The following is an 18,799-nucleotide window of genomic DNA, read 5'->3' on the forward strand; positions in this document are numbered from 1 at the left end:
CATCATACCATTCCATCTCAAGTCTTTTTTGCTCTATCTTTATTTAGGTTACACAGGCTAACTATGTAGATTGTACCCTTGTTCAGTCTCTACAATGACCCTTTTCTTCCTTTATGGTAATTCACTTATTTATCTTATGAGCTCCCATGAATTCAGTTATTATGTATTTGTCCAACCTTAACCTCTCCACCTATATTGCTTCTTCTCTCCTCTATTTCTGCTATTGTTCTGGTGCAGGCTCTTATTAGCTCATACCTGGATAGTGTCCCTGCCTCAAGTCTCTTCCCACTCATTCTTCAATCACTTGTCAAACTGAGTTTCCTGGAGTGCAAATATGATCATATCACTTCACTCTATTTAATGAATTTTAATGACTCCCTGGTTTCCATTAACTGTCCCTCTTGCACCCCAATTCATGTCTGGAATCTCTCTGGTTTCCTTCAACCATCAGCTAAAAGTCCATGTTCTGAAAGAAACTTTTCCCAATCTCTTTTAAAGTTAGTGTTTTCTCTGTGTTGATTATCCCCACTTTATTCTGTATATATTTTTTCTACATGTATTCTGTACATTTTATTTCTTGTATTATTTAAAACAAGGTTTTTTGTTTTGTTTTGTTTTTAGCTGCTGAAGCAATTGAGGTTAAGTGGCTTGCCCAGGGTCACACAGCTAGGAAGTATTAGGTGCCTGAGGTCAAATTTGAACTCAGGTCCTCTTGATTTCAGGGCTGGTGCTCCATGCACTGCGCAACATTTACCTGTCCACAAATAATATTTTTTAAAGACAAAAGGAAGAGAAAAAATCAGCACAACCAAACAATACATCAAAAAACTCAAAAAAAAAAGTGTAATCAATAATACCTTCCACAAAAGGGTGACTTGAGGGTATCCCCTCATATCTCTTATTTTGTATATATATTTTGTTTGTAGATAGTTGTACATTCTCTTAACCACCAGACTATAAACTCCTTGACTCTTCATATCTCTACTGCTTATCACAGTGCCTGAGAGGTACTAAGTACTTAAGGCTAGATGGCAATTAAGATAAAGAATCTTCTCTTAGCTGAAATTTGATACTCTTTAATTTCTAGGTTTTCATGACATTATTCTGTACCCAGTTCTCTTCTTACCCATCACACTACTCCATCTCAAGTCTTTTTTGCTCTATCTTTATTCAATAGGTACTAGTTCTATTATTTTGCCAAAGTTCTTCAGGAGTGAGCCAAAAAATAATTTTAGTTGACTATGTAATGCTTTACAATTTAGTACTTCTTAATCCTCCAATATAGCAAATAACAGTTTATTTTATATATTGTAGTAATTCTGGAAACTTTAGATCGGGATAGTTTCTATATGAATTATTCAGATATTTTTACATTTATCCTAGTAGTTAAATTAGAGTTAATGAGGTTTGTACATAACACACACACACACACACACACACACACACACACACAAACTTTAAAAATATCCCTTACAGAGGATGGAGCTTATTTACAGTGTCATCATCTTGTGTTCTCTGAAGATCTGATCGGATTTTCTTAACTAGAGGAGTACAATAGCCTTTGGCAATCTCCAGTTTTTCAACTTTAGATATGCCATATTCCTGAAGAGAAAGATAACAGTAATAGAAATATGAGGTTTCAAACATCACTAAGAAAAATATTGATGACAAAAAATATATATTATAAGGAAGATTAATTGTTAATGGATGGGTATGACCATTCCTAATTTAAATTTATGTACCTATAAATATTGTCTAAATTATTTAGTATAATTTCTATTTAACAAAATATAAATAACATTTATGCATAAACATTGACTTTAAAGAATATTAAAAGTATCATGCAACTTGACAGCATTTTTTAAATTGATCTATGGGAACTAGGAGAAATAAAATGGTGAATCAACGATGATCATCCATGCATCTTCATTTAAATGTACAATTTGTTTCATTTCATATTACTTTTTTCTACAAGTACCTGTTTCCTAAATTTAAATGCAAACCTAAATATTGTTTCTTTAAACAAAGTCATATAAGCAAGATAAATAATCTAAAACTGCATGGAAAATTTTTTTCAAGAACCTTCTTAACATAAACGTAATTAATTCTGCCATTTGTTTATTCAAATTCTAAAAAATGTCTCCAATCTAAGCATTTTAATTTTTAAAAATGTTAAATTCTTGTACTTGAGAAGATCAAAGCAGTATAGAGATTAGAAGGTAAAATAACATTCAAAAAGATCAATACTGTCAGGATTATTTGAGAAGACAAAATTAATAGAAAGCATATTGATAGGAAAGGCAGCATATGAGTTAAGCGTGGAAGAAAGCTAGGGATTCTAAAAGGCAATCAGTAGCAAGGGGGAAGGGTAAATCAGGCACAGCTTGAACAAAAGCAGATAGGAAACATAATACCAAATTCAAGAAGCAGCATACAGGAGCAGTATACAGGACAATCTGGTCGGACTGTATGATTATGTGAATTGATGTGATATAAACCTTGTAAGATAAATTGGATCCAGGCCATGAAAGGCTTTAAAGTCAAGGAATTATATTTTATCTTGGAGACAGAAAGAATCACTGAAATTTCTTGAGCAGGGAAACCATTTAGGTTTTAGTGAGACTATCTTGATAGTTGAATGAAAGAAGGATAGAAGAAGGAGAAAAGCTGGAGGCATAATTGGGAAACTATTTCAATAGCTTAGGCATGAGAACCTGAACCAGAATTATGGCCATATGGATGGAGAGAAGAGACTCCATTTAGTGAATGAAAAGATAAAAATATCATGAGTCAATTATCCTAGTGGTATTTTTGTCCATCTTACAAATTTATTAAGTATGTGCTTTGTTGTGAAGATAAAATTAACAAAATTTAGCAACTGATCTGATGAGGGATTGAGAAAGAGAATTGGAGATGATGAAGGTTTTTAAAGAAGGGTTGCCTAGAAAATTGGTGGTACTTCTGGCAAAGAGGGGTTGCTTAAAGAAATAATATATCAAAATCTATTTTAGACACGGTGAAGTCAAATAAATAGTTTGCTTAAGTCATACTGGGGCTTTGTAAAGAGCCTGAGGGTAGGTAAACAGAAATGGGAATCATCTGAATAGATGCAATAATTGAACCAATGGCATTTTTTCAAATCTCTCTCCACCTTCTCTCCACCACTTGATAACATAGGTAGTGGTGGGGTTTTTTTTGTGCTTCTTTGTTGAAGAGGACCATGATATCAGGAAGGTGATGCCATGACATGTAAATAAACTGGATTTAAGTGAAGGAGGGCTGTGCAAGGTTACCTAATCACTTTCCCCTTCAGTCATCTGGACCCAATGTAAGATATAGATTTTTAACTGGAAATTCTTTTTCTGAACACTCTTTCGGATGGTTTTATGATACTGTCCTCTTTCTGTTTAGTTCTATCTGCCTAATGATTTTGTGTTCTCCTTTATGAAATATTCATTTGTGTAGATCCTCCACAGCTCTATCCTAGGTACCTCTTCTCTCTATAACATTTCTTTTGTGGATCTCATTAGTTGCCATTGATCTATGATGTGAGGTTCAGTACCAAAAGTTGAGGTTTTGGTCATGTGAAGAATTCACAATGGCCATTTTCTCTGGCAAAAGGTAGATTTATTTAGGGGAATAGATTACAGATAAAATAAAGGGATACAATTAGACACTGGGAATGGTTAATATGAAACAGAGTTGGGAGAGCATATGAAAGACATGTTTCTTAGTGAAACTTACATTAACTCCTTAGAAAGGAACTTAGCCCATGTCCTTCTTTTATTAATGGCTAAAACTCCATTCTGGAAGTTAGCTTACTCTTTGTCTCTTGATTTGGAGAAGGTCTAAGGTGATAAATGCTTTTGAGGCACTTGCAACATTGGCCAAAACCCCAATATATATTTTTGGATCCAACCCCTACTCCCCAACATTTGCTAGCCTATATAGGGAAAGTCTTAGAACTTCAATATATGTTTTTGCACCACATCATTAAGTTAACATTATGCCATCCTTCAGGATCAGTGGTTCTATTTTCTGTCCCCTTTCACAATTTTCCTTTTGAGACCCAAAAGATTAAGGGAGAGTATGTTTAGACAAAAAAGCAGGCCAAAAGAGGAAAAGCAATGGTTGGCTTTGAGTGGGAAAAGATACAAAGACTTGAAACAAAGAAAGTTATCACCAAGTAAATAGCCAAAAACATTTTTCATTTGCATTACAGATTTGCAGGAATCAAAAGCAAACAAAGGTGGAAAGTATATTCTCCCTTTTGACTTTCTAAGATGTAAAGTTTAGGTTTCCTAGGAAAATGTGCAAGACCATAATTTGTAAAGTTAATTTAGAATTTGAAACAGAAAGATGTAATCAGGTAAGAGAATACAGACATAATAAAATTATTCCATCTGTCCCAAAACAGAGTGTAGACAGATGAATAATTTGATGGAATACTCAAAATTAATTCAAAAAATGTTTAAAAATTTAATAAGAATGTTATTAAGGAGTGGACCAATGTGAATCTGTGTACTGGTATAGTCACACTTCTAATATTAAAACGAGATGACAAAAATTAAGTTTTAACAAGGAAGCTCAAAAAAAGTTAAAATTACTACACCATGACCACAAAGCTGCTGATTTTAGCATGCTGATGTCAGTCAAGATTTGCACTATTAATGCAGGTTTCAGTTACATGAGGTTACGTGAGTTACAAGAACACACACATATATCTGAATTCTTCTTTAATAAGAATCTTTTGTTACTGTGTTGTGAGAAATAGCAAAAAGAATGGATTCAGAAAAACATGGGAAAACCTAGGCAAACCCAAAAGAACAATTCTTTGCAAGATGTAAAAATGTTGATGAAGGCAAATAACCAACTATAATTCTAAAAAGCACTGATAAAGCATGCTATCCACTTCCTGATAAAATGGTGATGGACATGAAAATGGATAGATGCCCATCAATTGGGGAATGGCCAAATAAGTTGTGGTATGTGAACATAATGGAAGATTATTGTTCTATTAAAAAAAAAAAAAAAAGGCCGATTTTAAAAAGACCTGGAAAGATTTCCATGAATTAATGCCGAGTGAAACAAGAAGAATCAGGAAAACATTGTACATAGCAATAGCAAGACTGTGTTATGATCAACTGTGACAGACTTGGTTCTTCTCAGCAGTTCAGTGAACCAAGGCAATCCCAATAAACTTTAGATGAAAAAAGAGAGAAATTTTGAAACTGAATGTAAATCTACACATGCTTATGTTCACTTTTTTTCTTGTTTTGTTCCTGTGGATTTTTTTCTTTTGTTCTGAGTTTTCTCTCCCAACAAGATTCATAAGGAAATATGTAAATTTTTAAAAATTTACATATATAACAAAAAAGGTTTATTTTTATATGTAACTGGGGAAAATATATATATTTTTAAAGACACTCCTTTGTTTAACAAAATAAATAGGCACTGGGCACAAAGTAGAAACTTGGCTAATTGAGTGCTGTAATATAGAGCTCATTAATCACTATGCTTACTAATTTTGTATTACTTCTCTTCTAAAAATAACTTTTTTTTTTTTTTACTTATTCATGCTATTTATATAACAAAACAAAAACATTTAGAATTAAAGTAAAAGCTGTCACATAGTTATTATTTTCAAGGTATAGCTAAAATCTTATAGTATCTTCATCATTTTAACAATTATGGTACTGAATATAGAAACATTTAATTAAACTGAAAAAACCTATCTAATAAAATGCCACCCATTAATCAATCATTGCAAAAAAGTGATTGTTATATTTTAGTACTTACCTGAGGGATAACAATATCTGCTAATGCCTTTGAAAGCCTATACAAATCCATTGTATTTTCTAATTTTAAGGAGCCATTATGCTGTACATCATATTTTATACAATCATATATGTCAGGAATTTTACTGATGTCATATTTGTCATTCTTTGTTTTAAAGTCCTTTTCCAACTTGGACCATCGACGTAGCATTAGTTCTAATGTTTCACTATGATAAAGTTGAATGTCTAAAACAAGAAAATAAATTATCAAACAATATTTCAATAATGCAAAGTTTGGACTTCAGAGACCATTCACTAACCATACATTAGGCAGTACAGTAGATATTAAAGCTGGAGTATGTCAGACTTGAGGTCAAATTTGGCCCTAATTACTTAGAAGCTATGTAATTCAGCATTTATTTAAAACTTATACAATGTAGAAAAAGAAGAGAAAGAAAGAAAAATTGTCATGTGCACAGCAAAACATAAAAAGAGGATTCAAAATATATAAAAAATTTCCATTTTAGGAAAATGTATACAAGAACACACACAACATAATAATAGAACACATTCTGTCCATCTTTTCTTAGCTTCATTGTATGTTTTCTTTTGTTCTCTGCTGTGTTAAGTCTATTGTACATATGCAACATTTTTACTCTATTCTTTTTTTTTCCCTTCCCCTCCATCCCCAAGCAGGCTACAGTTAAGCACATACATATACACACACAGAGACACAGACATAGGTATCTATAATCATATAGAAATACATTCATTTACATCTATGTAAGGTTACATCACACTTATATGTCGTATTTCTCAGAAGATGAATAACATCATTCTTATGTCCAAGTCTTTCCATACTTTTTAAATTCACCAACTCAACATTTCCCATACTACAGCAATATTCAAACTTATACTATTTAGACTAAAACAATATTAATATGGCTGACATATTATGTAGATTTCTCTCTTTTGGTTGAATTTTTTAAGTTAGACTTTGTCTGAGATCAATGATTACTACTCCTAAGTGTTTTTTCTAATAAATTCTACTCCTGATCATTATTACTGCATTTGTGTATCTTGTTTTGTATTTCTGCTTATTCTAATTTTTTCCTATCCACTAGCTTGCCTTGTTATTACTTAACCTCACCCACCACTCAGGATCCTTCCCTTATCCTCTCCACTCACTCTACCTCCCCTCCCTCTTTTATAATTAATCTATATACCTTATTTCAGTCCTGTTAATCTACACATCCTTCTAAATCTTATCTTATTCCCTCCTCCTCTTATTTCTTCATAAATTTGGGATCTTCAGACCAATATATGTATATGTGTATGTATGTATTACTCCCTCTTTAACCCATTTCTTCAGAACTACCAGCCCTCTTAGCCTAATTTCTCTACATCAGTTCTTGCTTTCATTCCTCATTCATGTAACATAATTACTATTTTTAGTTTTTCCAAAACAACTTTGCTTTTTAGAATCAAATCATATTGAGCTCTCTACCCCAATCTTTCTTCTGAAATGCCCAATTATTAATGACAATCTTAGACATACAGTTTACACTTCCATGTATAAAATGTAAACAGGTGTATTCCATGATTTCCTTGAAATTAGTCTTTGACGTTACACCTGATATTTCTCTTGGATCTTTTATATCAAATTTTCTATTAAGTTCAGGTTTTTCTTGGAAGAAAATCCTGAAAGTTTAGCAATTCATATTTTTAAATATCCTTTCTTTTTTTTTTTTTTTTTTTTCATTCGGGATTAGATTTAATGTTGCTGTATAGTATTTTCAGCTGCAACCCTAGTAATTTTGATCTTCGATACATATCATTCCAAAATCTTTGGTCTTTTTTTTTTGTAGCCACTGACAGGTCTTGTTTGATTCTAATTGTGGCTCCAGTGTATTTGAATTTTGTTGTTGTTTGTAAAATTTCCTCTTTGATCTGGGGGCTTAAAAATTTAACAATGGTGTTCCTATAGATTTTCGTTGTAGGATCTCTTTCAAATCATACTGATGACTGGTGGATTTTTTTCTATTTTTACTTTCCCTTCCTGATCTAATCTTTCAGAACAATTTTCTTTAATTATTTCTTCTATGACAGTAATAAGATTTATTTTTGGTCACAGGCATTCAGGTAGTCCAATTATTCTTATTTTTTTTCTTCTTGATCTGTTTTTTTTCTTATGAGATGTCTCATTCTCTTCTATTTTTTAATTCTTTATATTTTATTATTTATTGTTCTTTTATAACTTCACTGACTTCCCCTTGCCCAATTCTAATTTTCAAAAAAGTCATTTTCTTCTTTAAGATTCAAGATTTCCTTTTCTAGTTTGCTGATCTATCTTTTCACAATCTTATTTTTAAAAAAATCCTCAATTTCTCTTATTTGATTTTTAAGGTTTTTTTGTTTTATTTTTTTTTTTTTTTCAGTTCTTCTATGAATTCTTTTGGGGGTAGGTATTATTTACCATTATTCTTTGGTGTAGGAGAGGCTTTTTTTTTTTTTTTTAAACTTTAGAGTCTTATCTCAGAAGATTCCCCATTTCCATAAAAACTTTCTATAGCAGGATTTCTTCTGCTTTGACTGCCTCCTTCTTCTCTTTTTAAATATGAGCTTGTTAGTGCAATCACCTCTACTCCTGGGTTGCAGGATTGGTGCCTCTGGTCTCTGTTACTCCTACAATTTTCTCCTCTGGCCTAGCACCTGAAACCAAATATCCTGCCCTCCTGACAAGAATTCCTGCTCCACCACTTCTGCATTCACCAGGTGCCGGTTCCTTCTTGCTCAGAGCCATGTCTCAGCAGCACAGCTGGGCCTAGCATTACTTATCAGCAGAGATTCTCTCAATGTTCCCCGCTTTCCCACAGTCTGGGAAGTAAAACTTAATGTGGCTGAAGCTGAAAGTTATCTCTCAACTCAGCTAATCCCAGGTTTACTACTTACTGTTTTATCGGAGCTAGTTAGAAGGTGTTTACACTTCACGTTGGCCAAACTTTCAACTTGGTATCTTTCCTTGAATGTTCTCTGACTGTCCCAGGAGAACCACTGTTCTGCTGTAACTTTGTTTTTAACTACTTTAAGTACACTCTGAGGCTCAGTTCTTTGTTTTGTTTATGGAGGAAATTTGGAGAGGCTGGAATTTTCTGATCTACTTCTCCATCTTCTCGAATCCTCCTAATCTCTCATTGTTTTTCATGAAAAATTAAGGGCCAGAGAGAGCACACAAATTATAAATACAGGTCACAATTAAAATATGTATCTTTTGACCACAGTGCTCTTATATAGTTGTACCATGCTGTTCTTTCCTAATATTATTTATGATAAAACTAAGATCAAATGAAGTTATTTGCCCATGGACAAATAGTTAGGTGACGGAGTTATGATGGGACTAGCAGCTAAATTTTTTAGTTTTCAGTCAAGTATTCTTAAAAAAAAAAAATCAAACTCAATTTGGCTGTATTTCTTGTTACATAAATTTTATGATACACAATGCAATTTGTTTTAGAAGGATTGCAAACGTGTAAATTATTAAAGTTAAGTATGTCTGTTGCACCAAATTAATATAGGCATATAAAAGTTATATGATAGATACATGTTTTAAGTCCAAAGACCAATACAAAAATTTTGAAACACATCTTTTACCTGACGACTTGGGATCTTCCATTCTTTGTCTGATTTGAGAAGTCAAACTTTGAATCAAAGAGTAAACTTTATCACAAGTCTTCACAGGATTTTTAATTAATTGCATTGATTTGATAACAGAAATGCTCCCAGATGGATTAAGCTGCAGAAAGACATTGTTTTTATAGTTAGTCGTGCCTAAATAAGCATTTGCTAAAAAAAAAAAAAAACATGCAAAAAATTATCAACACAACTGACAAAAATTCATATGATAAAGATTAAATAAAGGTATATGAAGTATACTAAACTTCCACAGCCATACTAATCTCTGATGTTGAATTAAAAGTACAGCAACATGGATAGAATGTCTATATAAAAATTACAGAGGAAGGAGTCAATGACGGCACTTCCTCAACTCAGTTTCTAAGGCTTTAAATACAATTCATTCCATTTTATCCACACCTATTCAATTTCTAACATTTTTATCTTTTAGAAAGCATCTTTTCCAGTTACCCATTCTTGAATCTTCCCAGTTTATAATAATCTTGATCAATGGAATGCACTAAAATGGGGGGAAGGGAAAAGGAAGAAACACATCACAATGTCTCACCTTTTCATAGTCTTCAGGAGTAAAATCTCTATCTTTTTGAAGTATTTCATGAAGTCTTGCTTTCACACGATGCTGGCAACTACTTAGGGAATCACTATCACTATCCAAAAGTCCATTCATATTTGCACTTTTTACCATCTGGACAAGAATGGGGGTAAGCTCACCTTCTAAAGCCAAAAGTCCCTAAACATAGTAAATCAAACACAGACATAAAAATAATATACAAAGGAATAGAAAGAGCAATAACATTTATTTTCATCTTCTAAATTATTTCTGTGAAATAAAAACTAAATACTTTATAGAGGAGACGATTCGGTTATTAAAAAAATTGATCACCACCTAAGTTTTCTGGTTTAAAGTTTTGAGTATTGACAATTCTAAGATATTCACATGAATACTCATTTAATATATGTATATATATATCAGGTCAAAGACATTTAAAATATTCACTGTTTTAGGCAGGAAATAATTTTTTTGAAAAAAATTCATGATACCTTTGCAAAAGCTGCTGCAGTCATTTGGACTCGTCCCTCATCAGAAGCATAAATTTTGAGGTCATGTCGGTACGTACTGTGTAATCTAAGTAAACCACAACCAGGAAACCCTGCATAGTCACCTAAAAACAGATTTCAATCATTTCAGTTACATTTTTTCCTAATAATTTTTGTAGTTTTGTAAACATAATTTTAACCACTATTAATGAATTTAAAGAAAAGATAATAAATAGTCTTTAAAAGAAAAGATCATGAAAATACTTTGATAACTACCTTGTCCTCCAGGATACATACACCTGAAAGCTCTTCCAAGTTCTTCTGCTTGGACCCTTCCTGCAGGAGTTAATTCTCCTCCCCATTTCAGAACCAAAAGTAAAGATGGCTCTTCTCTTCGATTGTCTTAAAAATACCAAGAAACATATATATTTATATATGTGTGTGTGTGTGCATATATATGCATATATTTTTTAAAAATTGGATTCAAATTGTTTTCTTAGCCAAACTCCTTCATGGATACACAGATTCCAAGGTCTATTATCTACCTATTGTTCTATAATGGAATTCCTTCCTGGAAAGGGCAGGACCTTTCTATAATAAATGATGTGATATTCTAGCAACAAATTATTTGTAAAGTTCTAAGATAGTAGATTAAGAAAAAAGTCTAACGATTAATGAACCTAATGAAACAAGAAAATACATATGATATACCCCCCAATCCTACATTCTGGGTTAGTTAACACACACAAAATTTCAATTCTCATAAAGAAATGACCTTTTAAAAATTGAGTAAAAAAATACTACACTTCAAAGTTACAATCACCTTGGAATATTATATACCTATTCCAATAATGTTGACATTACTCAAAACATTTTCTGTATGTGTTTTTGAAGTTTATAAGCCATTAAAGAAAACAGGTGGTTTTTTTTTTTTAAGTACATTTCATTTTTTGACCAAAAGGAGTTATTATACCTGCTTACTAACCTCTTATTTATTAGACATGGCAGCATCTGACCCTTAGGTATTTCTGCAAATCAAATGCCCCCAAACCAAAGAGCTTTCAGCAATAGACAAGACTCTCCCTTTCACACAGAACTTTGGAATTTAAAACAACATGTTGTTTTTACAAACAATCCTATGAAAAAGATAGAATGTGCCTAACATCTGGAATAATGGAAATGCTTTTAGACTATAATTTATTGCTTCCAAAGGAGAACATTCTTTTGAGTCTCTAAGTTTTAGCACATATGCAGAAATATCTGTTGCAACAACTCATGCATATGTTCCTAATCACATCAATCTGTTCTTTCTGACATTTCATCTTGTGTATTCAATTTTCTCATTCCTCTGTTAAAAGAGGTGACATATCTTTTTTGAGGGAGAAAGAAGTAGAATTTCTATAGTTATTGATAGAATTAAAGGGAGTTGGGGGGTGAAGGTCTTGGTACACAATCAACCAGAAATGTCAGAGGATAAATGACCTTTAGTTCATAAAATGACTAAAAGTGGCAAAAAGGCAATCCACCTTATGTGTGTGTGCATTCATCTTTAGGATAGCATCCTTTTAGTTACTAACGCTGAAGTCATTCACAAGACTTTCCTAAGGTAAGCAATGTTGACTAATCTTGTATAAATATTTAGATCCTCTACATATAAAATTTTACTTATGTACATATAACATAATGTGTATTTTATATGTATATATGTAAATAAAACTATATACAATCTATGTACATACATACACATGTACAACTGTACAGGTTTTTAAAGGGTAACTAGGGTTTTCAAGGCCTATGATTTTACTGATGATCAGGTATGGAAACACTATCCTCCCATGAAGTTAGAGAACTTCCCTATTACTTGTAGTTCTTAGAGCATTGTCTAGCGCATTATTAAATTAAGAAACTTGCCTGTGGTCACAGAGTTAGTATGCATCAGAGGCAGAACTTGAACCTAGGTGTTCCTAATTCCATAGCTAGTGTGTTAGCCACTCTGATGAGCTGCCTCGAGACAAAAATGCTATATATTAATAATGTCATACCTTCTTCCTCACTAGAGGTTTTTGGACAACCATGAGGGAGATATGTCAACTGGACCTTACGATTTATTCCAGAAAAATGGCCATACCTGAAAAATGAAAAGAGCGTATTTAGATATAGCTGTTGGAAAGCCTAAAATACACATATACAACTTTGATATACCTCAATGTTATAAAAATTAAAAAATGATCAATAATAACTGAACTGGCAAAATTGCTAGGATGTAGACTTAACCCTACCACTGTCCTCTCTCCAAGCAAATGAACAAAAAAAATTATGAAACCAGTTTGCTTAAAGCCACTACAAATTTGTGCTCACCAAATGAATCCTCTCAGCTACAAGACAATTCTTGCCTTCTTAATCTTCTTAAGATTACTGTCTTCTAATCTTTTTAAGATTACTGAATGTATTACGTTCTCTGTATACTTATTAGATAAAAGGTCTTTGAAAAAAGATTTATACATTTCATTCTTTGTATTCCCATCATGCTGAAAGAGGTTTTGCATGTGATAGCCATTTTAAAAAATGTTTGTTGGATAAGAAAGTAAAAAAGAAACTATGAAGCTGGACTCCTGTCACAGTTAAATACTGTCACATTCTGTGACAATCAAGGCTGAATACAGTGCTTAGGATACTACGTACTTACTTAAACAAAACGCTAAAGGTCATTAGATCAAATAAAGATCAATAAGTTGAATGTGATTAATAGTGATTTTTATCTTACAACAGCACAAAAAGTAAACCAGAAAATCTGAATGTAATAACAAAGTGGGTTCTGATCAGCAAAACTAGAAAAGGCTAACTTCCCAGCATGATCAGAAAACAGCCTTGAAATGATGAGGAGTAGCAGTGAACTCATAACAGCACTCAGATTAGGCCACCTCAAGACCAAAGATTTGGAGGTCATTAATATTCTGTCTTGAGATACCAGAGAAGGTGCTGAAGAATCAGTGCTTTAAAGCTCTAAGATCTAAAAGGGTTGACATCTGGGAGGTGGAGGTAATTTCAGGAATCTAAGGGAGTCAGTTCCAGACAAGGCAGGGTTATTAACCCACCTGAAAACATAAAAAGGAGATGAACCTGCCCCTGGCACAAAATTCCAATTCAAGAATTCAGCTCTAGCTAGAGATGAATAAAGCAAAGTAAATACCAAGCAGAATGAAAATTATAGAATATCAGAGATTCCCCACAATAGATGGAAAATAACTCCATAACAATTACAAGTAGAGACTCAAAGGGAAAATAATGTATTTTCCACAAGGACTACAATGAATTTGTAGATGAAAGAAAAAATGAAATGAAATGACCTTATATCATTAAAAAGCATATCAAAATGAAGATTTAATGAACGATTTTATGCTTTAATTTATTCAGTATTTGAGTTAAGTAAAGTCTTTCTGCTAACTGTATTGGATTGATCAACTCAGGAAATTCATGGTGTAATGTAAAGAATTTGGAGTCAGAGGATTTGGGTTTGAATCTAGGCTCTGTCACTTACTACACTAACCTTAAACAAATAACTTCTTTCTGGACCTCAGTTTCTTTTTCAGTACAATGATGTGTTTGGACTAGCTGACTTTTCAAAGTCCTTCCAGCTCTGTGCATCTCCTTTGATCCAGCAGTGTTTCTACTAGGATTATATCCCAAAAAGATTCTTAAGAAGGGAAAGGGACCTGTATGTGCAAGAATGTTTGTGGCAGCCCTTTTAGTAGTGGCTAGAAACTAGAAACTGAATGGATACCTATCAATTGGAAAATGGCTGAATAAATTATGGTATAATGAATGCTATGGAATATTATCGTTCTGTAAGAAATGACCAATAGGAAGATTTCAGAAAGGCTTGGAGAGACTTACATGAACTGATGTTAAGTGAAATGGGCAGAACCAGGAAATCATTATACACAGCAACAAGACTATAAGGTGATCAATTCTGAAGGACGTGGCTCTCTTCAACAATGAGATGATTCAAATTAGTTCCACTTGTGCAGTGATGAAGAGAGCCATCAATACCCAGAGAGAGAACCATGGGAACATAATATGGAACACAACATAGCATTCTCACTCTCTCTGTTATTATTTGCTTGCATTTTATTTCCTTTCTCAGTTTTTCTTTTTCTTCCTTCTTGATCTGATTTTTCTTGTGCAACAAGATAACTGTTTAAATATGTATACATATATTGGATCTAACATGTATTTCAACATATTTAACATGTTTTGGACTACTTGCCAGCTAGGGGAGGGGTGATGGTAAAGAGGGGAAAATTTGGAACAAAAGATTATGCAAGGGTCAATGTTAGAAAAATTACCTATGCATATGCTTTGTAAATAAAAAGCTTTAATATACAAAAAAAAGGTCCCCCTAGCTTTATGCCTTTGATTCAGTGAATTTAATAATCATATTCTCTATTCCATAACAAAAAGCTCACAGATCAGTTCCTATATCAATTTCTTATAGAAACTAAGACTACTAATGAAGAAGTATTTGTATTGCAACGCACCAATATTTTTTTCAACAGGAAAACTATTTTCTCATCACACACACACACACACACACACACACACACGGATAGGCTTGAGAAAAATTCTCTGAAACGCGTAGGGACTGCTAAAAAGCTTATAGCCTAGTTCTATCTAAAGATACTTACATCTCCAATACAGTTTTCAATTGTTCAAGTTTTGATTTACTTTCTTCAATTTCAGAATCATTATTTTGTCCCAGTTCTATTAAAAGTTGTCGAGCAATATCCAACACTTCCTACAAAATAAATTAAGACACATGAATATTGATTTACGTAGCAGTTGTCATACACATTAGAAGACCAGAAAAAAAAAAAAAAAAGGTCAAAACAACTTGCCTGTAACTGTTTTGGCTTTTTCAGTTTTAATTTCCCAGTTTTATATCCATCACAGTTTTCAAAAAGATCAAAAAATCTTAAGAGAAGGCAAAGAATATTATTAGTTGAAAAACAACTCTTTTTATTTGATAAAATGTATGCCCCCTTTAACACTTATCAAATTAATATTCAAGAAAATACTTTTAAATTATTCTTCCATGATGGAAATCAAATGTTTTATAATATGGAATATACAGACAATCCCTAAATAGTCTCTATTCTGAGGTTATTACATTAAAAAAAAAAAAAAAAAAAAAAAAAAAAAGACTGTTTAACAATTCTACTTGGATGCTCAGGTTTTCATATTTTATCTCCCAGAACAAATTGCAGAAACTTCTACATCTGCTTTATTCTATTTTGCAGAACACTGAAGACAATAAGAAAGAAAGGAGTAAGTGCAACAGTATTGCAAACAACAACAACAAAGCTAAGGAAAGATTATTTCTTAATCACTTGTGAATATTTTCCTTTTTTCACCTCCACTTTTCTGGTAAAGACACAGTTTTAAATAGATGTTTTTACAGATTAGAAAGTTTTAAAAATAAACTGTAAAAATCTGTAGGAAGGAAAAATCAAATCAACAAAGCAAACTAAATAAGACCTAAATATTAATTATTCTCTTAAAGAGTCCTGAGTCTGGAAAATTAGTTACAACTTACTTTTGGTGTCTCACTTCCATTTTCATTTTCTGCTTTGGTGTTCGATCCCCATGACGTATAACTGCTATAACACACCGAAGTTCCATCCTGAAAGAGAAAAATTTGTACTGTTTCATGAATCTAAAATTTACAAAATTTTAGGTTTAAACAAGTTGTAGACATATATTTAAAGCTATCAAATGTTAAAGTCAGAGATGATCCCTAACAAATTTGAAAAAAATATTACTTAACAATGAGACATTAAGTTATATGAGTACTTCTATACTCCTAATGAAGTGATTTCTCAAGAAGAGGATGAACTTCACTTGTATTTTGAAGTATAAAAAAAAAGAAAATCAGGATACAAGAAGACCCTGGATCACAATGAAATTTATTAAATGAAGTTACAATGTATAAGGACAAAGAAAAGTTACATTTGAGAGCTTGCAATTTTACCTGAGTAATAATAAAAAAGTTGAAAAAGTTTTTCAAATGGCTTAAGCCAAATTTTAAAAATCGGATTGTTGTTCTAGTCTGAGCCTGCTATAATTTCACAGCCAATATACTCAACACATTCATGCCCAATACACTCTACTACAACATAAACAAATACATACTATTAGAGCCCACATAGGCTGTGCTAGTACAGCAAGTCTTGGAAGTCACTGAATTAGCAGAAATAATAGCTGCTTCTAGAGTTTTCAGGCCACAGATAGGGGATTCACCAACTAGTTGGAAGGAGTTAGGGTCATAGTCCTGGGGAGTAGTTCCAGGATGAAGAAAAGCACTAGCATACCAGAGCTTGAAGCCTTAGTAGAAGGACCCTCAGGGCAGTTCCAGGGCAGAAATGAGTGTTTGTGATTACTCACAGACCAAGAGAGGCCAAGAGAGTAGTAAAAACATTTCTCCTTAATATCATATCACCTTGGAAGAACTGAGAACTTACAGATCCCTAGAATTATCCCTGAAAATAGCTGTACAAAACCTCTGAAACTTGAGATAGTGTACCCTCTAACCTAGAAGAAAGCCCTACCTTAACAAACAAAGCAAAGAGTTCAAAATTAAGAAATAGGCTGGGAAAATAAGCAAACAACAGAAAAAAGTTTGACCATAAAAAGATACTATGGTGACAGGGAAGATAAAAACACAAACTCAGAAGATCACAAAGCCAAGCATCCTACATCCAAAACTGCCCAGAAAAATATGAATGGATCACAGACCATGAAAGAGTTCAAAAAGAATTTTGAAAATCATATCAGAGTAGAGGAAAAAATTGGGAAGAAAAATGAGAGTGATGAAAGAAAATCAATAGCTTAGTAAAGGAGACACCAAAAAATACAGAAGAGAATAGCACCTTAAAAAACAGAGTACTCCAAATGGTAAAGAAGGTATAAAAAGCCAATGAGAAGAAGAATGTCTTAAAAATTAGAATTGACCACGGGAAAAGAGGTTAAAAAAAAAATCACCAAAGAAAAAAACTCCTTAAAAAAGTAGAATATGCTAGCTGTGTGACCCTAGGCAAGTCACTTAACCCCAATTACCTCAGTGGGGAGAAAAGTAGAATTGGCCAAATAGAAAGAGTTGCAAAAGCTCACTGAAGAAAATGATTCTTTAAAAATTAGAACTAAGCAAATAGAAGTTAAGGACTTTATATGAAATCAATAAAACAAGATCAAAAGATTGAAAGCATAGAAGACAAAGGGAAATATTTCACTGGAAAAACAACTGACTTCAAAAATCAATCCAGGAGAGATAGTTTACAAGTTGTTGGACTACTGAAAGCCATGATAAAAAAAAAAAAAAAAAAAAAAAAAAGTCTAGACATCATCTTTCAAGAAATTATCAAGGAAAACTGTCTTGATAGATTAGAGCCAGAAGGTAAAGCAAATTGAAAGAATCCACCAATCACCTCCTGAAAAAAATACTATAATGAAAACTCCCTAGAATATAACAGTCTAATTCCAGAGCTCCCAAGTAAGGGAGAAAATATTGTAAGCAGCCAGAAAGAAACAATTTAAGTACCATAGAGCCACAGTCAGGATAGCATAAGATTTAGCATCTTCTACACTAAAGACAGAGATGGCTTGGAATATGATATTCTGGAGGGCAAAGGAGCTAGAATTACAAATAAGAATCACCTACTCCAGTAAAATAGTTTAATGCTTCAGGGGAAAAATAGACATTTAATGAAATAAAGGATCTTCAAGCATTCTTGAAAAAACCAGACCTGAATAGAATATATGACTTTCAAATTCAAGATTTAAGAAAAGCATAAAAAGGTAAACAGAAAAAGGAAATCATAAGAGACTTAATAATACTCCTACATGGAGATGATATTTGTAACTCATAAGAACTTTCTAAGTCTAAGAGCAGTTAGAAGGAATATATAAAGATAGAGGGGGATAGATATTAATTGGATATGAAGGAATAATTATTTTAAAAATGGAATTAAAGGGTAAGAGAGGAAAGTACCGAGAGGAAGGGAATGGGAAGGATAGAACAGGGCAAATTATCTCACATAAAAGAAGCAAGAAAAAGCTTTTCTAGTGGAACAGAAGAGGGGAGTTGAGGGGAACTGAATGAATAGAGGAAGGCGTTAAGGGAGGTGGATTACAGCTTAGCAAAAATAATTGTGAAAAAACATTGAATCAAGTTTCTTTGATAAAGGCCTCATTTCTCAAATATATAGAAAATGGAGTCAAATTTATAAAGAGCCATT

The 18,799-nt window shown here is 32.6% G+C and overlaps 1 protein-coding gene across 18 annotated transcripts in view; it reads right to left on the reverse strand.

The window, feature by feature from the left end:
* The window catches only part of PPIP5K2 (diphosphoinositol pentakisphosphate kinase 2), a 99,935-nt gene that overhangs the window by 35,329 nt on the left and 45,807 nt on the right, over positions 1–18,799 (reverse strand). For all 18 annotated transcript variants that reach the window (XR_004234213.1, XR_004234218.1, XR_004234216.1 and 15 more), the window contains 10 exons: positions 16,102–16,188; positions 15,404–15,479; positions 15,194–15,303; positions 12,551–12,636; positions 10,785–10,910; positions 10,512–10,633; positions 10,018–10,200; positions 9,429–9,570; positions 5,800–6,023; positions 1,475–1,602 (listed from right to left, as the gene is read on the reverse strand). Coding sequence is in view for 15 of the 18 variants with exons in the window: in XM_012541019.3 (XP_012396473.1) it covers positions 1,475–1,602; positions 5,800–6,023; positions 9,429–9,570; positions 10,018–10,200; positions 10,512–10,633; positions 10,785–10,910; positions 12,551–12,636; positions 15,194–15,303; positions 15,404–15,479; positions 16,102–16,188 (1,284 nt within the window). In the remaining 3 variants the exon portion in view is untranslated. The remainder of the gene's footprint in view (positions 1–1,474; positions 1,603–5,799; positions 6,024–9,428; positions 9,571–10,017; positions 10,201–10,511; positions 10,634–10,784; positions 10,911–12,550; positions 12,637–15,193; positions 15,304–15,403; positions 15,480–16,101; positions 16,189–18,799) is intronic.

This window comes from Sarcophilus harrisii, chromosome 1 (assembly GCF_902635505.1).
Source record: "Sarcophilus harrisii chromosome 1, mSarHar1.11, whole genome shotgun sequence".
Classification (NCBI taxonomy): Eukaryota; Metazoa; Chordata; class Mammalia; order Dasyuromorphia; family Dasyuridae; genus Sarcophilus; species Sarcophilus harrisii.